This window comes from Pseudophryne corroboree, chromosome 11 (genome assembly GCF_028390025.1).
Source record: "Pseudophryne corroboree isolate aPseCor3 chromosome 11, aPseCor3.hap2, whole genome shotgun sequence".
Classification (NCBI taxonomy): domain Eukaryota; kingdom Metazoa; phylum Chordata; class Amphibia; order Anura; family Myobatrachidae; genus Pseudophryne; species Pseudophryne corroboree.
The window spans coordinates 34,455,054-34,473,604 of NC_086454.1; the positions used below are offsets into that span (position 1 = coordinate 34,455,054).

An 18,551-nucleotide genomic window follows, 5' to 3' on the forward strand; every position below is an offset into this window, starting at 1 on the left:
TGCAGACTTCCTTTCTGTAATGAGTGGGAGGAACAGAGTGAGGGTGGAAGGTATAGAATGGGGGCAATAGAAATGCACTGAGGGGGGGGGGGGGTTAACCTTCGGGCGACATTAATTTATTGTTGTCTTGCAGTTTTGCTACTTTTGCTCCCCTTTAGTATGTTTCAGCCATGAATGGTGGTGAGAGGAGAACTGGGGAGTGGGGGAAATAAAATGGAGGTGAGGAGTGGGAAGAATAGATAATTGGGTAGTGGTAGGAATGGAATTGGGATGGGGAGGGTGACTGGGTGAGAATGTCCGTGAAGCAATGTGTAGCACATGACACTACTATGCAGCATCATGCATGTAGAGGGCATTACCAACATGAAATTCTACAACTCATTCATAAGACAGTGCTGCCATCTAGTGGTAATTATACAGTGTAGCATGTGAGCCTTAGCTCACATGCTACATGTTTTTTTCATACTTTTTGCTTTAGTTAAGAAAAACATAACCTTATGAGTAAAAAGATTAGTGAATATTAAGCAGTGAGAAGTCATGGAGGATATAGCCAAACACATAGAGCTAGATGGTTTATCCTACACATACATACATGTCTTTATCAGGGTGCAGCACAAAATCTGGTTTGGTGATCAGAGGTTTTGCTGAGCTAAAGGTTATTCATTTGGCATAAAGGGAGGAAAGGGCTTATTTTTAGGGCATTTGTGGGCATGTGGGTGGTGCTGGGGCTACAACCATAAAACCACTTGGACTGCGCAGTGATTTGGAGATGGCAGAGAAGCCGGTATTTCTCTGACGTCCTAGTGGATGCTGGGGACTCCGTAAGGACCATGGGGAATAGACTGGCTCCGCAGGAGACTGGGCACTCTAAAGAAAAGATTAGGTACTATCTGGTGTGCACTGGCTCCTCCCTCTATGCCCCTCCTCCAGACCTCAGTTAGAATCTGTGCCGGGCCAGAGCTGGGTGCTCCTAGTGGGCTCTCCTGAGCTTACTAGTAAAGAAAGTATTTATTAGGTTTTTTATTTTCAGTGAGCTTCTGCTGGCAACAGACTCACTGCTACGAGGGACCGAGGGGAGAGAAGCAAACGTACCTGTTCACAGCTAGGTTGCGCTGCTTAGGCTACTGGACACCATTAGCTCCAGAGGGTTCGAACACAGGCAGCTGTCCTCGATCGTCCGTTCCCGGAGCCGCGCCACCGTCCCCCTCGCAGAGCCAGAAGAACAGAAGCTTGAAGACGGCGAAATCGGCGGCTGAAGACTCCTGTCTTCATTTAAGGTAGCGCACAGCACCGCAGCTGTGCGCCATTGCTCCCACAGCACACCACACACTCCGGTCACTGTAGGGTGCAGGGCGCTGGGGGGGGGGGGGGGGGCGCCCTGGGCAGCAATTGAAGTACCTTTTGGCATAAACTACATATATACAGTCAGGCACTGTATATATGTAAAATCCCCCGCCATTTTTTCTCACACAGAAGCGGGACAGAAGCCCGCCGCTGAGGGGGCGGGGCCTTCTTCCTCAGTACACCAGCGCCATTTTCTCTTCACAGCGCCGCTGGAAAGACGTTCCCCAGGCTCTCCACTGCAGAATCCCGATACAAGAAGGGTAAAAAGAGAGAGGGGGTACATAAATTTAGGCGCAAAAGTCATATAATCGGCAGCTATTGGGTAATCACTTTTTATAGTGTGTATCCCTGGGTTATATAGCGCTGTGGTGTGTGCTGGCATACTCTCTCTCTGTCTCCCCAAAAGCCTTTGTGGGGTCCTGTCCTCAGTCTGAGCATTCCCTGTGTGTGTGCTGTGTGTCGGTACGGCTGTGTCGACATGTTTGATGAGGAGAGTTACCTGGAGGCGGAGCAAGTGCAGATAAATGTGGTGCCGCCGCCGTCGGGCCGACATCTGATTGGGTGGATATGTGGAAGGTCTTAAATGACAATGTAAACTCATTACATAAAAGGTTTGATGATGTTGCAGCCGGGGGACAGCCGGGCTCTCAACCCGGGCCTGCCCAGGCAGCTCAGAGGCCGCCAGGGTCTCATAAACGCCCACTGTCTCAGATGGTTGACACGGATGCCGACACGGAGTCCGACTCCAGTGTCGACGATGATGAGGCACAATTGCAGCCTAAAATGACCAAGGCCATCCGCTATATGATTATTGCAATGAAAGCTGTTTTACACATTTCAGAGGTTAACCCTGTCCCTGACAAGAGGGTACATATGTTTGGGGAGAAAAAGCAGGCAGTGACTTTTCCCCCGTCACATGAATTAAATGAGTTATGTGAAGAAGCGTGGAGCTCCCCTGATAAGAAAATAGTGATTCCCAAAAGATTACTGCTGGCGTACCCTTTCCCGCCAACAGATAGGTTACGTTGGGAATCCCCCCCTAAGGTAGATAAGGCGCTGACACGCTTATCTAAGAAGGTGGCCCTGCCGTCTCAGGATACGGCCGCCCTAAAGGAGCCTGCGGATAGGAAGCAGGAAGCGATCCTGAAGTCTGTTTATACACACTCTGGTACTTTACTGAGACCAACTATTGCTTCAGCCTGGATGTGTAGCGCTGTAGCAGCTTGGACAGATACTCTGTCAGAGGACGTAGATGTCCTGGACAGGGGCACGGTTTTGCTAACCCTGGGCTATAAAAAAGACGCCGTCTTATATATGCGGGATGCCCAGAGGGACATTTGCCTGCTAGGTTCTAGAATTAATGCAATGTCCGTTTCTGCCAGGAGGGTCTTATGGACTCGGCAATGGACAGGGGATGCCGACTCTAAAAGACACATGGAGGTGTTGCCTTATAAGGGTGAGGAATTGTTTGGGGACTATCTCTCGGACCTCGTATCCACAGCGACAGCTGGAAAGTCGACTTTCCTGCCTCAGGTTTCTTCACAGACCAAGAAAGCACCGTATTATCAAATGCAGTCCTTTCGCTCTCCGAGAAGCAAGAAGGTCAGAGGTGCATCCTTTCTTGACAGAGGCAGGGGGAGAGGAAAGAAGCTGCACCGTGCAGCCAGTTCCCAGGAACAAAAGTCCTCCCCGGCTTCCACTAAGTCCACAGCATGACGCTGGGGCTCCACAGGCGGAGCCAGGAGCGGTGGGGGCGCGTCTCCGACATTTCAGCAACCAGTGGGTTCGCTCACGGGTGGATCCTTGGGTTATACAAATTGTATCTTAGGGATACAAGCTGGAATTCGAGGTGACGCCCCCTCACCGTTACCTAAAATCGGCCTTGCCAACTTCCCCCATGGAAAGGGAGGTGGTACTGGCGGCAATTCACAAGCTATTGCTCCAGCAGGTGATAGCGAAGGTTCCCCTCCTTCAACAAGGAAGGGGTTACTATTCCACTATGTTTGTGGTACCGAAACCGGACGGTTCGGTAAGACCTATTCTGAATTTAAAATCCCTGAACATTTATCTCAAGAGATTCAAGTTCAAAATGGAATCGCTCAGGGCGGTCATTGCAAGCCTGGAAGAGGGTGATTTTATGGTATCTCTGGACATCAAGGATGCGTACTTGCATGTCCCCATTTATCCACCTCACCAGGAGTACCTCAGGTTTGTGGTACAGGACTGTCATTACCAATTCCAGACGTTGCCGTTTGGTCTGTCCACGGCACCGAGAGTATTTACCAAGGTAATGGCGGAAATGATGGTACTCCTTCGGAAGCGAGGAGTTAGTTATCCCGTACTTGGACGATCTCCTTATAAAGGCGAGGTCCAGGGAGCATTTGTTGATCAGTGTAGCAAACTCTCAGGAAGTGTTGCAACAGCACGGCTGGATTCTGAATATTCCAAAGTCGCAGCTGATTCCTACGACGCGTCTGCCCTTCCTGGGCATGATTCTGGACACAGACCAGAAGAAGGTGTTTCTCCCGGTGGAGAAGGCTCAGGAGCTTGTGACTCTGGTCAGAAACCTCCTCAAACCAAAACAGGTGTCGGTGCATCACTGCACGCGAGTCCTGGGAAAGATGGTGGCCTCATACGAAGCCATTCCCTTCGGCAGGTTCCATGCAAGGATCTTTCAGTGGGATTTGTTGGACAAGTGGTCCGGATCGCATCTTCAGATGCATCGGCTGATCACCCTTTCCCCGAGGGCCAGGGTGTCTCTTCTGTGGTGGCTGCAGAGTGCTCACCTTCTCGAGGGCCGCAGGTTCGGCATACAGGACTGGGTCCTGGTGACCCCGGATGCAAGCCTCCGCGGTTGGGGGGCAGTCACTCAAGGAAGAAACTTCCAAGGGCTGTGGTCAAGTCAGGAGACTTGTCTACACATAAATATACTGGAACTAAGGGCCATATACAACGCCCTGAGTCAAGCAGAGCCCCTGCTTCGAGACCAACCAGTGTTGATTCAGTCAGACAACATCACGGTGGTCGCCCATGTAAACCGCCAGGGCGGCACAAGAAGCAGGGTGGCAATGGCGGAAGTCACAAAGATTCTTCGTTGGGCGGAGAGTCACGTGCAAGCACTGTCAGCAGTGTTCATTCCGGGAGTGGACAACTGGGAAGCAGACTTCCTCAGCAGACACGACCTTCACCCGGGGGAGTGGGGACTTCATCAAGAAGTCTTCACACAGATAGCAAATCGATGGGAACGGCCACAGGTGGACATGATAGCCTCCTGCCTCAACAAAAAGCTAAAAGGTCAAGGGACCCTCAGGCGATAGCTGTGGACGCACTAGTGACACCGTGGGTGTTCCAGTCGGTTTATGTGTTTCCCCCTCTTCCTCTAATACCCAAGGTACTGAGAATAGTAAGAAAAAGAGGAGTGAGAACAATACTCATCGTTCCGGATTGGCCAAGAAGGACTTGGTACACAGAACTACAAGAGATGATCACAGAGGACCCATGGCCTCTGCCTCTCAGACAGGACCTGTTGCAACAGGGGCCCTGTCTGTTCCAAGACTTACCGCGGTTGCGTTTGACGGCATGGCGGTTGAACGCCGGATCCTAGCAGAAAAGGGCATTCCGGATGAAGTGATTCCTACGCTGATAGGAGCTAGGAAGGATGTGACAGCAAAGCATTATCACCGTATATGGCAAAAATATGTTGCTTGGTGTGAGGCCAGGAAGGCCCCTACAGAGGAATTCCAGCTGGGTCGATTCCTGCACTTCCTACAGTCAGGGGTGACTATGGGCCTAAAATTAGGGTCCATAAAGGTCCACATTTCGGCCCTATCTATTTTCTTTCAAAAAGAACCGACTTCACTGCCTGAAGTTCAGACATTTGTTAAGGGAGTGCTGCATATTCAGCCCCCTTTTGTGCCACCAGTGGCACCTTGGGATCTTAACGTTGTGTTGGATTTCCTGAAATCCCACTGGTTTGAGCCACTTAAGACCGTGGAACTAAAGTATCTCACGTGGAAAGTGGTCATGCTGTTGGCCTTAGCATCGGCTAGGCGTGTGTCAGAATTGGCGGCTTTGTCATGTAAAAGCCCCTATCTGATCTTCCATATGGACAGGGCAGAATTGCTGACTCGTCCCCAATTTCTCCCAAAGGTGGTATCATCATTTCATTGTGGTGCCTGCGGCTATTTCGGGACTTGGAGGACTCCAAGTTGCTGGACGTAGTCCGGGCTTTGAAAATATATGTTTCCAGAACGGCTGGAGTCAGGACTCTCTGTTTATTCTGTATGCACCCAACAAGCTGGGTGCTCCTGCTTCTAAGCAGACTATTGCTCGCTGGATCTGTAGCACGAATCAGCTGGCTCATTCTGCGGCTGGATTGCCGCATCCTAAATCAGTAAAATCACATTCCACAAGGAAGGTGGGCTCTTCTTGGGCGGCTGCCCGAGGGGTCTCGGCTTTACAGCTCTGCCGAGCAGCTACTTGGTCAGGGTCAAACACTTTTGCATAGTTCTACAGGTTTGATACCCTGGCTGAGGAGGACCTTGTGTTTGCTCATTCGGTTCTGCAGAGTCATCCGCACTCTCCTGCCCGTTTGGGAGCTTTGGTATAATCCCCATGGTCCTTACGGAGTCCCCAGCATCCACTAGGACGTCAGAGAAAATAAGAATTTACTCACCGGTAATTCTATTTCTCGTAGTCCGTAGTGGATGCTGGGCGCCCGTCCCAAGTGCGGACTTTCTGCAATACGTGTATATGGTTATTGCTTAATAAGGGTTATTGTTATGAGCCATCCGTTGAGTGGGGCTCAGTTGTTGTTCATACTGTTAACTGGGTAAGGTTATCACAAGTTGTACGGTGTGATTGGTGTGGCTGGTATGAGTTTTACCCTGGATTCCAAAAATCCTTTCCTTGTAATGTCGGCTCGTCCGGGCACAGTTTCCCTAACTGAGGTCTGGAGGAGGGACATAGAGGAGCCAGTGCACACCAGATAGTACCTAATCTTTTCTTTAGAGTGCCCAGTCTCCTGCGGAGCCCGTCTATTCCCCATGGTCCTTACGGAGTCCCCAGCATCCACTACGGACTACGAGAAATAGAATTACCGGTGAGTAAATTCTTATTTTCCCTAATATTTGCCCAGTGAGTGGGCTGTAAGGATGGGGTTTGGGAAACAATGGTTTAGAGTAACTTTACCTTCCCTGTTCCCCTGCCTTGCCCAGATTAACTACCCCTCTTCTCCTGCCTTTTCCAGATTAACTACCTCTCTTCATCTGCCTTGCCCAGATTAACTACCCCTCTTCATGTGCCATGTCCAGATTAACGATCCTTCTTCTCCTGCCTTGCCCGGAATAACTACCTCTCTTCACCTGTTTTGCCCAGATTAACTACCCCTCTTCACCTGTTTTGCCCAGATTAACTACCCCTCATCTGCCTTGCCCAGATTAACTACCGCTCTTCTCCTGCCTTGCCCAGATTACCCCTCTTCACCTGCCTTGCCCAGATTAACTACCCCTCTGCACCTGCCTTGTCCAATCTACCTACCTTTCTCCACAATTTCCCAGCCATGCTACCTACCTCTCTACTTGCCATGTCCAGTCTAAAAACACCTCTTCGCCTTCCCTGTTCAGTCTACCTACCTTTATTTACCTGCCCTGTCCAATCTACCTACCCTTCTTTACTGGTTCCCTTCTCTGTCTAATGTACTTAACCTTCTTCTACACCTCCTCTCTCCAGTCTGCCAACCCTTCACCTGCCGTGCCCAGTCACCTCTCCTACCTATCCCGTACCTGCCCTGCTTTCCTCTCTTCACCTGCCCCTGTCCAGTCTGTGCAGTTCTATTGGAGACTTGTCTTTTTTTATAAACTATGATGTTTCCTTTCAGTTATCGACCCCAGACAAGGTGGAGATTCCGGAGAGGTACATCGAGATGGATCCTGAGGAGCCGCTCAGCAGAGAGGAGCTGGATGCCCGCTACAGAAAAGTAGAGAAGATAAAAAATATTCTTGCGCGTTCCAGGTCAGTGTAGTAGAGTGCGTCCTAAATCTACACTGGATGGCCCAAAGTAGCGAACATCACACCCATGTGTACTTGGTCAACTATGGGCATTAATGCTGATTTGGTAAACTAGTCGCTGCTATAGTAAGTTACCTCGCCCTCCTGGGAAAGCTTTCCATTATTCCATTATTATCATGGAACATGGCTGCGGGGGATTCACATCTATGCAGCCACAAGCGCATTAGTGACGTTGGGCAATGATTAGGGACTGAAAGGCCTGGCACACACACTGTAGTTATAATTCATCGCAAAGGTGTTTGAGGCCAGGGTTCTGTGCAGGTCCAGGCTTTCCCTAAGCTGCTGCCACAAAGTTGGAAGTGCAGAGTTCTCTAGAATGTCATTGTATGGTGTAGCCGTAAGACTTTCCTTAACTGGAACTACAGGGCCCAAGCCCAACTATGGGCAGAATCAGACCCGTATGCTAACCCAAAGGTTAGCATACAAGTCCAGTGGTGGTGACACTGCGCGTGTGCAAGACCTGTTCTGCTTCCTCACACGCAGTGCCCTCTAAGCCCCAGCCTGATTGACCGTCTGAGGGCTTTTGGAGGAGGGGAAGGGGCAGCGACCTGGTCCGTTCCTCAAAACAGAGGTGTGGGAGTACAAAGGTTACGGTCTGTGTCCAGCGACATAGATTTACTGACCTTGGCTGTGGACCTGAGATGGAAATCTGAGTAACCTGTTGGGTTACTCAGATGACCAATGGTCACACAGAGTGCGTTTTGAGGAGTCAGGAGGCCTATATTAACACCAGACGCCTCCTGCTGCATTTACATATTAACTGTATGCAGCTGTACAATAGCGTATAATTCTGCATCAGGCCCTATGACAGACATCCCCAGACTTTATTCCTACTTCACCAAACTTTACAGTTGTCACTATGCAATCGGGCAGGAAGCGTTCTCCTGGCAGATTCATTTGTCAGACAGTGGGGTGTGAGTTGTTGCTCCAGAGAACTTGAGTCTAATAACTATTCTTTACACCACTACATCTGACATTTGGCGCTGCGCATGGCGACCTGAGGCTTGCGTGCGGCTGCTTGGCTATGAATACCTGACCAACGGGTTTTGTACTGGCTTCTAGTGACAATTTTGGAACTCTGTAGTGATTTACCCAACACGTTAGTGGTTCCCAAACCTTGGCCCTCAGGGCATACTATCAGTCCAGTTTGTAAGGAATATCCGTGCCTTAATTAGAACCTCAGTCAATTTGATTTAGCCATCTGTGCTCGAGCATGCATAGCCTTGAAGCCTTAACTATTAGGGTCCCTTGGGGGCCGAGATTAGGAACCACTGCTGTGCGCCTCTCAGTACTTGCCAGTCGCGTTCTACAGGTTTGCGTAGTTTGCTGTCTTGTGTCTGAGCTGTTGCATTTTGATGTTGCAGTGACCAGGGTGGCTCTATCTGGGCAGATATTCGATGGACTGACTTAAGGGAAAGGTGGATTCTTGTGACAGTGCCATGTCTCTGAGCTCTTCACTATGACCCATCCTACTGCTCATGTGTGCCTGTGTGCTGGATTGTATGCACCTGTTGGCTGAAACACACTAATTAGAGGGGTGTCTATTGTCCAGGGGGAGTATGGTACTGACTGCCCAGACTCTTCCAACAATTGTGGTTATTGGTTGAAAGTTATTTTAAGGGATAGGTGACTGGTTTCTCCCTGGATAGTAACCCTGTGGGATGCGGTTACATTGCCGGCAGTCAGGATACCGAGGCCGAAAGCTGGAATCCCGTCTAGCAGGGGCTATTCCCACCTCGTGGGTATCCACGACACTCACAGAGTGGAAATAGAACCTGTGGTACCCCCCCACGCCGGCATTCCGCTGCCGGGATACCAACGTCTGTATGCGGTCACACATACCCAATCCGTATAATATGCTTATTCCACAAAGTATAAGATCTGGGCATTAGATTATCACCTGTGTACAGATGTACTCGCCCCAGTGCTGGCATTCTGGCGTCCGGGATCCAGGCGTCGTTATGCTGGCGGCCGGGATCACAGTCGACGGCATACCTATTGAGCAAACAGCCGTAATTCGTAAACCGCTAGTTACACTAGAATTAAGGGCCTTGTTACTGGTTACTGCACTTTACCATTTATATTGCTTATTAACCCTTCTTCAGGCGCACCTCTGGGACTCCCGTGTTCAGGCGCCCCTCTGGGACTCTCGGGGTCATGCGCCCTTCTGGGAGGGACTCCCGGGTTCAGGCGCACCTCTGGGGCTCCCGGGTTCAGACGCCTGTTAGAAAATCGTCATTAGCACCTAATTAACTCAATTCTAACGCCCTTAAAATCCGTGACCTTCATTAGGACGTACAAAGAGAGAAAATTTAGGTTTTACGGCCATTTCAGTAGAAAACCTGAAGCAAAAAAGAGAAAACATGAGTATAAGTTTGGGCGTAGTGTACCTGGGATGCCACCCTGGACAAACCTACATATTTCCACAAAATATATAATAGATGAAAATAAAAGGAAAACAAACCCTCAAAAGTGGGAGGAGTTTAGGCACAGTGTTCCTGAGAGGCCAGGAGGGGCACTACTGCACTCCACGCAGGCGGTGGGAAAACTGACTAGTTGGGTATCTAACAGCACCTAGAGATAGGCATATACTAGGAGGGACAGGCCCCTGCGCCCCCTTGTGGCAGAGAGGGGAGCGAGAACAGCTTTGCGTCGCCTGTCAGGCCAGCTGCGCCTGACTGATATTAACAGTGACGTTTCTTAGGAACTTTACAGCAACATCAGCTATGTCTTCCTACAGAAGAGAAGACGGATTACTCTGCATAGCCTGGATAAAATTATCACCAGTGTTTTCACTCCATAATTAAGAGATAATGCAGAACCAGCAGATGGTGATTGATAGATACAGATTTCTCGCTGTTGGCGGATCACCGGGGGTGTGATCTGTGGAATTCAGCAGACAAACCTCACAGTAAATATAAATGAGAGTAACATTTGGAAGGATTTGGTACTGAATGTAAAGTTCATATCGGTAATAAAGTGATTGGTCTGTACTGTGACGCACACTGAGCAGCCGCCTCTCTCCGCAGTGTACACAACCTGCAGCCGGCACCGGAGGAGCTGGGGCCCGCAGATCTCGGAGTCCAGATGCAAGAACAGGAGAGGATGATCACCATATCGTACGCCCTGGCGTCTGAGGCCTCACAGCGCAGCAAGCAGGTGGCAGGTGGGCGCAGTCAGCAGTATTTCTGGTTATATTTGTATGCTGATTGGTGCGTAGTGCCCCAAAACTGTATTGAGGCGTTCTACCACCTTCACTGGATCTAATTGTTATTTATAGTAATAGTATAATGATATCAATGTTTATATATGCAGCGCCAGCAAACTAGACAGCACTGCGCAACTGGGAGCAAATAGTAATAAAACAGGCTGGCAGACAAAGCGGTAAGAGGGTGCTGCATATGTGTATGGCAGTGGCGTGCTGACAGCCTGCATTTACCAATTCACTGATTGTTCTGTGTTCTGCTCCCACACCCCCACACCCGATGTCACTGTGGCGGTATTAGGGTTCTTCTTGCCCTTCCTTGTCTCTTCCATCTTGCTGCTGTGTAACTGGGCGGCAAGACACCCTGTGCCGGCCCTGCAACCTGAGCGCATAACGTCATGGCGTTGTGCAGACGGGAAGGGGCCGCCAGCATCAGGAAGTAAAGCACCACCTGGGGCGTCCTGTGGACACTCCGGATTATGCTGCAACAGCAATCCTGGCTGCAGGGAACCGTTGTAGCCACCCTGCTAGCCAGAAGCAAGGGCCGTGGGGCAGGGACTGTGTCACCCATGGGGCCCTGCGCTGTGTGTCACGGTACCGCTCACACACCCCTGGTTTTGGCCCTGACATCCTGTGCACCCTTTTTCTCTTGTTTTTTTTTTATTACTTCTATGACCTCTCTTCCTCACTCTAGGGGACTTCAACATTGCCGAAGCTGATTCACTCCCCATCCTACTTCCCCCCAAATGTTCTCCCGCACCTCCTCCCCCTCTCACATCAACTTTCCCTATACCACTCTTACTTAGTCGAAGCTTGACACCCTTGACCTCATCAGTTTCTTCTCCCTTCTCTCCCCCATTCTCTCTCCTGCCCTGTCCTGAAGTGGTCTTCCCTCTCTCTCTCTGATCAAGTCCCCACTACTGCCCTCTACAGTGTTGCTATCTACAGCGGTACCCTCCCAAACTTGGCACACTGCTCTGACACACTTTCTGAATGCCTCTGGAGGAAATCACGCTGGTCGCTTGCCTAGATAACTTCCATATACCCCACTCTGTCCTCTCAAACTCCATCCTACCCCACGTTGTCCTATCCTGAGCTCTGCTGCTTGCCTCCCTTTTCTTTCTTATCGCTCTACCGACCCCCTCTGGGTCCCTGTCCCATTAAAAACCTAATGAAGTCTCTCTCTCACCTAGGAAGCCCTCAGCTACTGTTCTGTTCTACTGTCTACATCTCCTAGGCCGCTCCTAACCTCTGGAATACCCTCCCTCACTCCCATTAGATTTCTGTGCAGTCTCCCGGCATGAAAATTACTCTGTGCTTCCCAGCCTGCTCCCTCTTCACTCTGTGCATCTCAGCCTGCTCCCTCTTCACTCTGTGCTTCTCAGCCTGCTCCCTCTTCACTCTGTGCTTCTCAGCCTGCTCCCTCTTCACTCTGTGCTTCTCAGCCTGCTCCCTCTTCACTCTGTGCATCTCAGCCTGCTCCCTCTTCACTCTGTGCATCTCAGCCTGCTCCCCCTTCACTCTGTGCTTCTCAGCCTGCTCCCTCTTCACTCTGTGCATCTCAGCCTGCTCCCTCTTCACTCTGTGTCTCTCAGCCTGCTCCCCCTTCACTCTGTGTCTCTCAGCATCCTCCTCCTTCACTCTGTGTCTCTCAGCATCCTCCTCCTCTAACTCTCCCTTCTCCCCCTCTGGTCCTTACCTGTATGACAGGGAACCGGCTGACAGTGAGGCCAGACAGGTGCCGCTTCTTTGTGGCACTGGCGTAAGACATGGCAGGAAACGCGGCCGTGATGCAGTAATGGTTCACGCTCCTGCCTCCGCTCCCGCCAGACCTGCAAGGTGGTAGGCGGTTACGGGTCAAACTGAGAAACTAAACAGCTCTTGAACAATAGTGGTTTGTGTTTATTGTTAATCACCTGCTGTATAATTTTATATGGTCCATTGCAGCTGGACAGCTGGTCTCACAGTGTAACTCACCCCGTCTCCCCGCACTAAAGGCACCTGTCCCCCAATTAAGCAACGGATTATACTACACAATTGTCTGAGCGTCTGGAACGTAAGAGGACATGTGCCGTGTTGCATGCTGGATATTGTGTGTGTGTGTGTGCACTGTGTTATATAAAGTACAAATATGTGTTGATTGCATTGTTTGTTGTCTCCTCCCTGCATGTCCGTGGTTGAACATGTATGTAATTGTAAACACGTATACAGGTCCTTGAACACTTTGTCGTATACTGGACATAAATCTGGAGACATTAGTCTGTTATTTCTAGTTGTCTATTCTCCTCCTCTCAACTGAATTTCTGCTTTCTTTTTCTTTTTTTCACCAGCCCACGCTGTAAATGACCATTAATCCTGGGAAGATGATGCTGAACATTGAGAAGACGCCTTTTACAGATAGTGTTGCCCGGTTACCTGATTTTCGCCTTAGAAGGAATTGTGCGCAGAAACCAACCAACCAGCAAGCTCCGCCTGCTGCGTCTAACATCGGACTGGAATTTGTGGCTACTGCAGGCCCAACAGTCTGGTTTCCTGAAGTGTATGTGTAAATATATTTATACAATGGTGGCAACAAGACAATGCTGTAATCAGAAGAACCACTTGGACGCTGTTCGCTAATACTCCCTATTCATCCACTTTTCCCACACATGAATGCAGTGAGAAAGGATGATAAAATCTAGGTGATTCGCATACGTTAGTATCTGGTACTTATCGGGGATATCATTATAAACTATCTCTGGATTCCGACTTGTAGAGGAGCAAAAGTCCGGCAGGTCCTCTAACGTCCGTGGTTTTTTTGCTGCTGGATTTTCATCACTCTGCCGTCGGGTCCGAGGGAGAACTGATGTCTACAGACATTTTATCAAGAGACCGTTGCTCACCCTGTCTCTCAATCCCGATTACTGTGTAACCAGCAGCTGCGGCCGATCTTTTAATATTCACTGTTTTTTGTTTTTGAAATTTTTTTTTTTGAACAAGCCAGATCTGTAACACTGATATAGATATCAGCCATCTTCAGGGGATGGTAAGGTGTAGACCAGCACTGAAAATTTTAATATTTTATTTTTTCCCGACAGATATTGAACTGTAATCAAATATTTATAGTCCGTAACACTGTTTTTATACTAAAACTGCGAGTCTGGTTTGAGTCTCCGAAAGAGGGTTCGCAGTCCAAGCAAGAGGTCAGATTGAAGGAATGTTTTATGCAGGGATAATCTACCTGTAACTAGTGCAGCGAGTTCGCCAGCACTGAACACCTTAAGGCAAGTACGTTGTTATAAGGAGGGAAAAATGTTTTTTTTTTTTTTTTTACTATATACAATGGATCCATTGAAACTAATGGACACAGCCTGTTCTGAGAATGGCAGAAAAAAAATGTCTGCAGTGCGTGGTTTTACAAATGCTCCTTGGCGCAGTTTTAACATTTCATATGGGAAGGTCGGGTGTGTGACCTGCAATTGACGCCTCAATTCACACAACACTAACTTAAATTTGCAACAAGTAAAAATAATGCGACCGCTGCTGCAGTTTATAAAAGCTACGGTCTGTTTCTGCTTCCTCTGTAGTAAGCGGAGGCTGGAAAAGACGCTTCCCAGGTTTGCAGTGGTTTGCAGAATATTTAATAACCTTGTTTTGGGATTTTACACCTACAATGACGAGTGATTGAATTCTAAATTGGTTTTAATTGATACAGATTTTATTTTCTATAACCTGAGAAAGTAATCTATAAGTAAATATATATATATTTAGAAGTTGTCTATTTTTAACTAACTCTGAACTGCCGTTATCACTATTATAAAGTTTTGCCAAAATTAGATTGCCTTTATTTTTGACTTTGTACAAAAAAAATTTGTCGAATAAAAGAAAATACAAAAAAAAGGTAATTCTTTTACAAGCCAATGTTCAATTCCGCCACTGTGTGAAAGAATCTGTCCGAGATCCTGCAAATTTGTCTGCGAAGCACGAGGGATTTACGTTCAGGTACAAAATGCACACTGAATCACAGCAACCAATCAGGAATTGCCTTTTATCTGTTTAATGCAAGCAAGATAAGAGCCTGCGTCTGATTCGGCTTTATACTCACTACACCGTCTGCTATTGGCACTGTGTAATGAATCCGACGGTTTTGAAATAAAAATGGAAAAAATGTTCCTGCAGAGTTGAACTCGCCGTCAATAGGTTACAAGTTGCCGGTCCGTTATTCAGAGCAATCCTATTCAGATCTTCATAGTATGTTGATTGGTATCCGGATAGCTGGTCTACAGTCAAGAGATCGTGAGGGTCATTAGGTCAACAGCATATATAGAGATGCATTCAGGTCAAAATAGGCTAAAATTAACCAAAAAGAACCCGCAAGTTGACATTTGTGCGTCGATATTTTCAATTATGACTTTTTGAACCTGTCAACCTAAATGCATGTCGGCATAGACACTGGACGTAATGGCTTTACAGTCGACCTTTTTCTGTCGACTAGCCATACCACACCCATGTAAATATGTAGTTTCCTGGATAAACCTCTAGCTCCACTCTCACGGCTACTAGCCCAGATATATGCGGTTGTGTAATCGTTTTCATTGAATCAGTCTTTGCATAGATGTTGGATAAACACACAGTTCCACAACACTCGATAAGCGGCGCAGTCAGTCCGTAGTGCGGATTTCATTGGCAGGCTCTAGCTTTTATTGCTGGAAGAAAGCGATTCCCTTCCTAGTGGCAGAGTACAAAGACAGCCTGAAAATGAACGTACATCACAGTGACTCCGATTCTGTTTGAACCGGTATATTGATTGCTTTTGACCCTTTTGCATTTTTTCTCTATTATGTGAAAAGGTGTCTGCGTTGCAGAACTAAATCGACTGAGATGAACTTTCAGTGGAAACTTCTTCACTTATTTCTTAAGTTCAAAGCCAACAAAAAATTGTAAAGGGCATTTTTAATACTTGCCTGTTGAGGCATTCTGTGTGATAACCATACTTTGAATGTTACGATACAAGTAGGCAGCTGTGTGAAAGCAAGATGTAAAGAGCTTGTAAATTGCGGAATTCTAAATAAAATCTTCAATAGGGGGGGGGGGGGGGGGTAAACTGCTTCTTGGTCCCAATACTGAGCACCCCAAAGGGGTGAGCAGGACTTTGTGTTTATTTGCTGCTGCTGTGTTTCTTTACCATACACTTGAGGTTGAGTGGTGGATCCACAAGTGTGGGCATTTAAATATGGAAAGCTTGTCTGTACCTCTTTCCTCTGTACACCACGCCTGCCGGGACTCCGCTTAAATTATGGTGGGATTGTTTGATCCATTGCTGCAGATGCAGCTTTAGTTGTCTCACTTAGACCAGGCAGTGGTCAGGATGGCTGCAAAGCATCTTCCCAGTTTTAGCTAGGAGCATGGGCTGGTGGTGCCGTAGCATAATGTCGATATTACCTTAAAACACAAAGCTATACCTTAAATCACACCTTTACCATGGAGCCACTGCGGCCGCTAGACTTAATACTCACGCTACGTACTTCGTACGCTATTTGCGTACAGAGTCCTGCACCGTGTACGTACTTTGCGTACAAACGCCGCGCTGGGGGTACAAAGTACACACAGCGCGTACACACTCAATTGATATACTTTAAACCTTATTAGTAATACAATGCAATGATATGATTACACTTTAAACCTTATGCAGCAAAGCACTGCAATGATGTTACACCTTTTTTTTTTTTTTAAACATTTTATTGAAGAAATGCACAACATAAAAAAAATATATGCATAAGTAATAACAGCAAATGAGTTAAAGCAAACGTGAAATATATCAGGTAAACAGATAAAAATGAATGTTGAGGGGGTCACACGTCCCGCACATCGCACACAAACACATATCAAATCAAAAGGCAACAACACAATCAATTTTAAGCAGTGTCAATGAGAGCTCAAAACGGAGGACAGTTCGAGGAGAGCATCTCCAAGTTGTACCAGGAGGTAAGTAATACACCTTTCCGCATTATATCTCTTTGGGCCAGAGGCAAAGTTTTTATATAAGGCAACCAGGTTTTAAAAAATTTGTCTGCCCTCGCCTCCTTATTAATGGACATTTCTAACCAATCCATATTGAATAAATGAGTGATTCTAGGCAGTAATAACGTAAGGGTCAAAGTGTCTGAGGATATCCATTGTGAGAGGATGGTCTTCCTCCCTGCGGCAGCAATTTTTGCTATTAAGTTGCGGTGTCCCATGGGCGGCCTCCCACTAGAAGTCGGATATATATCCCAAAGGGCCCATTCAGGAGAAAGGGCGAAAGATATACCCAGGGTGTTTTGAATATAATTCTGTACAAGCGACCAAAACTTGGCCACCTCAGGGCAGCTCCATAAACAATGATAGAGATCTGCATCAGGAGCTTGACACTTAAAACAGGCAGAAGTCGATGATATACCCATGAGACAGCGCAACCTAGGTGTAACATCCATTTCTCCCAGAGGAAGGCCCTTTAGAGGCTGAAACGCGTTGGAGCTACGATTATCTACACACTGGAATTCCTCCTACTTAACAAAAGGACCAGAGCGAGCGTCCGATTCACAGACAAGTCCCGATCACGTGATCGGGGAAACCCGGAAGCAGAGGAGATCACCTAGCAACAGTAGACAAGTGACGGAGAAGCCGGTGACAGAGCGCGGCGGACAGCGGGAGAAGGTAAGAGGTGAGGCTCCGTGCGCGGTGGGGGGATATCCGATAGGTTAGCTCTGCAGAGCACTATCCGGGATTTCCCCGCAACCCAAGACGGGACCGATACTCCGGCTCACGGGTTCCCGAGGACGTCTGCACCAGGACGCACCGCGGGTTCCTGTGGTCCGGGACAAGGACCTGTCCAGAGCCCTCCTTATCTAATCTTATGCCAAAAGCTGAATGCTCTAGACACCGTGAAGAAAGTGAAAGGACATTATTTATCACCATCAAACACGATCAGTGTTTTGTTCAATTTAAGCTACGTATTAGTAAGTGCACTATAAAAAGGACACAAATAAACAGAGGGGCGGGACGCCGCATCCCTCATTGAGCTACAAGTTACTGAGAAAGACTTTATGCTGCTGTACCATCTGGCACACTGAAGCTATTCATAACCAAATAAACAAATATATTTTAACATCTATACAGTAATATCTTATCATTTAGATATACGGTTTATAGCTATTTATTATTTCATGACTACAAGAAACGTTTATCCACTGTATGCATGTGTGGAGAGGTCCACATAACAACACATTATTCCGACAGTAATTAGGACTGAGCGCAGCACTATCCCTCTATTGCATAGGTGTAATATAAGATCTATGTAAGATCTGATACGTCATTTCTGCATAAGATGTTGAAATCAAAAGTTTGTTAAGCCGTACAAAGGCATCAAGTATAGATTTGAAAGGTAAAGATGGAAAATCATTTGTCCACTTAGCCATACCCGTAGACAGAGTATCAACATTCACGGATCGTTTGATATGTACATAAATAACAGATGTGGAGCAACCCCTCCCCGGGCAGCAACGTAGCGCACCATCCAGCACATTCGCCTTGTCAGATATAGACAATTTAGACACCACCTTTGTAGCGTAACTGCGTATCTGAAAATAAAGAAAAAGGGGGATATACAAATGAGGGAATTTCTCCACCAAACAATCGTGGGAGAGCACTTTAAGGGAGGTTGGATCTATAATCTGGTGAAGTAAGCGCAAACCTCCAAAATACCAGTCCCTAAGCACAGTAGATGTAGTAGTGTAAGGCATTTGAAAGTCCTTGTGTGATAGTGGAAGAAATAGTGTGGTATAGGTTGAGATGCCCATCCGGGAGCGAGACCGTCTCCATGCCATACAAGTACTAATTAATAATAGGTTACAGGTCACATGTGGAGGATATGTAGTGGGTTTCATATGTAGTAAACTAGGGAGGAGAATGTCTG

The 18,551-nt window shown here is 47.7% G+C and overlaps 1 protein-coding gene across 8 annotated transcripts in view; it reads left to right on the forward strand.

The window, feature by feature from the left end:
- The window catches only part of PLEKHA7 (pleckstrin homology domain containing A7), a 280,439-nt gene extending 266,512 nt beyond the window's left edge, over positions 1–13,927 (forward strand). For 7 of the 8 annotated variants that reach the window (XM_063946452.1, XM_063946455.1, XM_063946453.1 and 4 more), the window contains 4 exons: positions 7,223–7,356; positions 10,443–10,579; positions 12,566–12,674; positions 12,949–13,927. In XM_063946452.1, coding sequence (XP_063802522.1) covers positions 7,223–7,356; positions 10,443–10,579; positions 12,566–12,663 — 369 coding nt within the window. In that variant the 3' untranslated portion in view covers positions 12,664–12,674; positions 12,949–13,927. The remainder of the gene's footprint in view (positions 1–7,222; positions 7,357–10,442; positions 10,580–12,565; positions 12,675–12,948) is intronic. The other variant, XM_063946454.1, reaches the window with a different exon arrangement.
- The last annotated feature ends 4,624 nt before the right edge of the window (positions 13,928–18,551 follow it).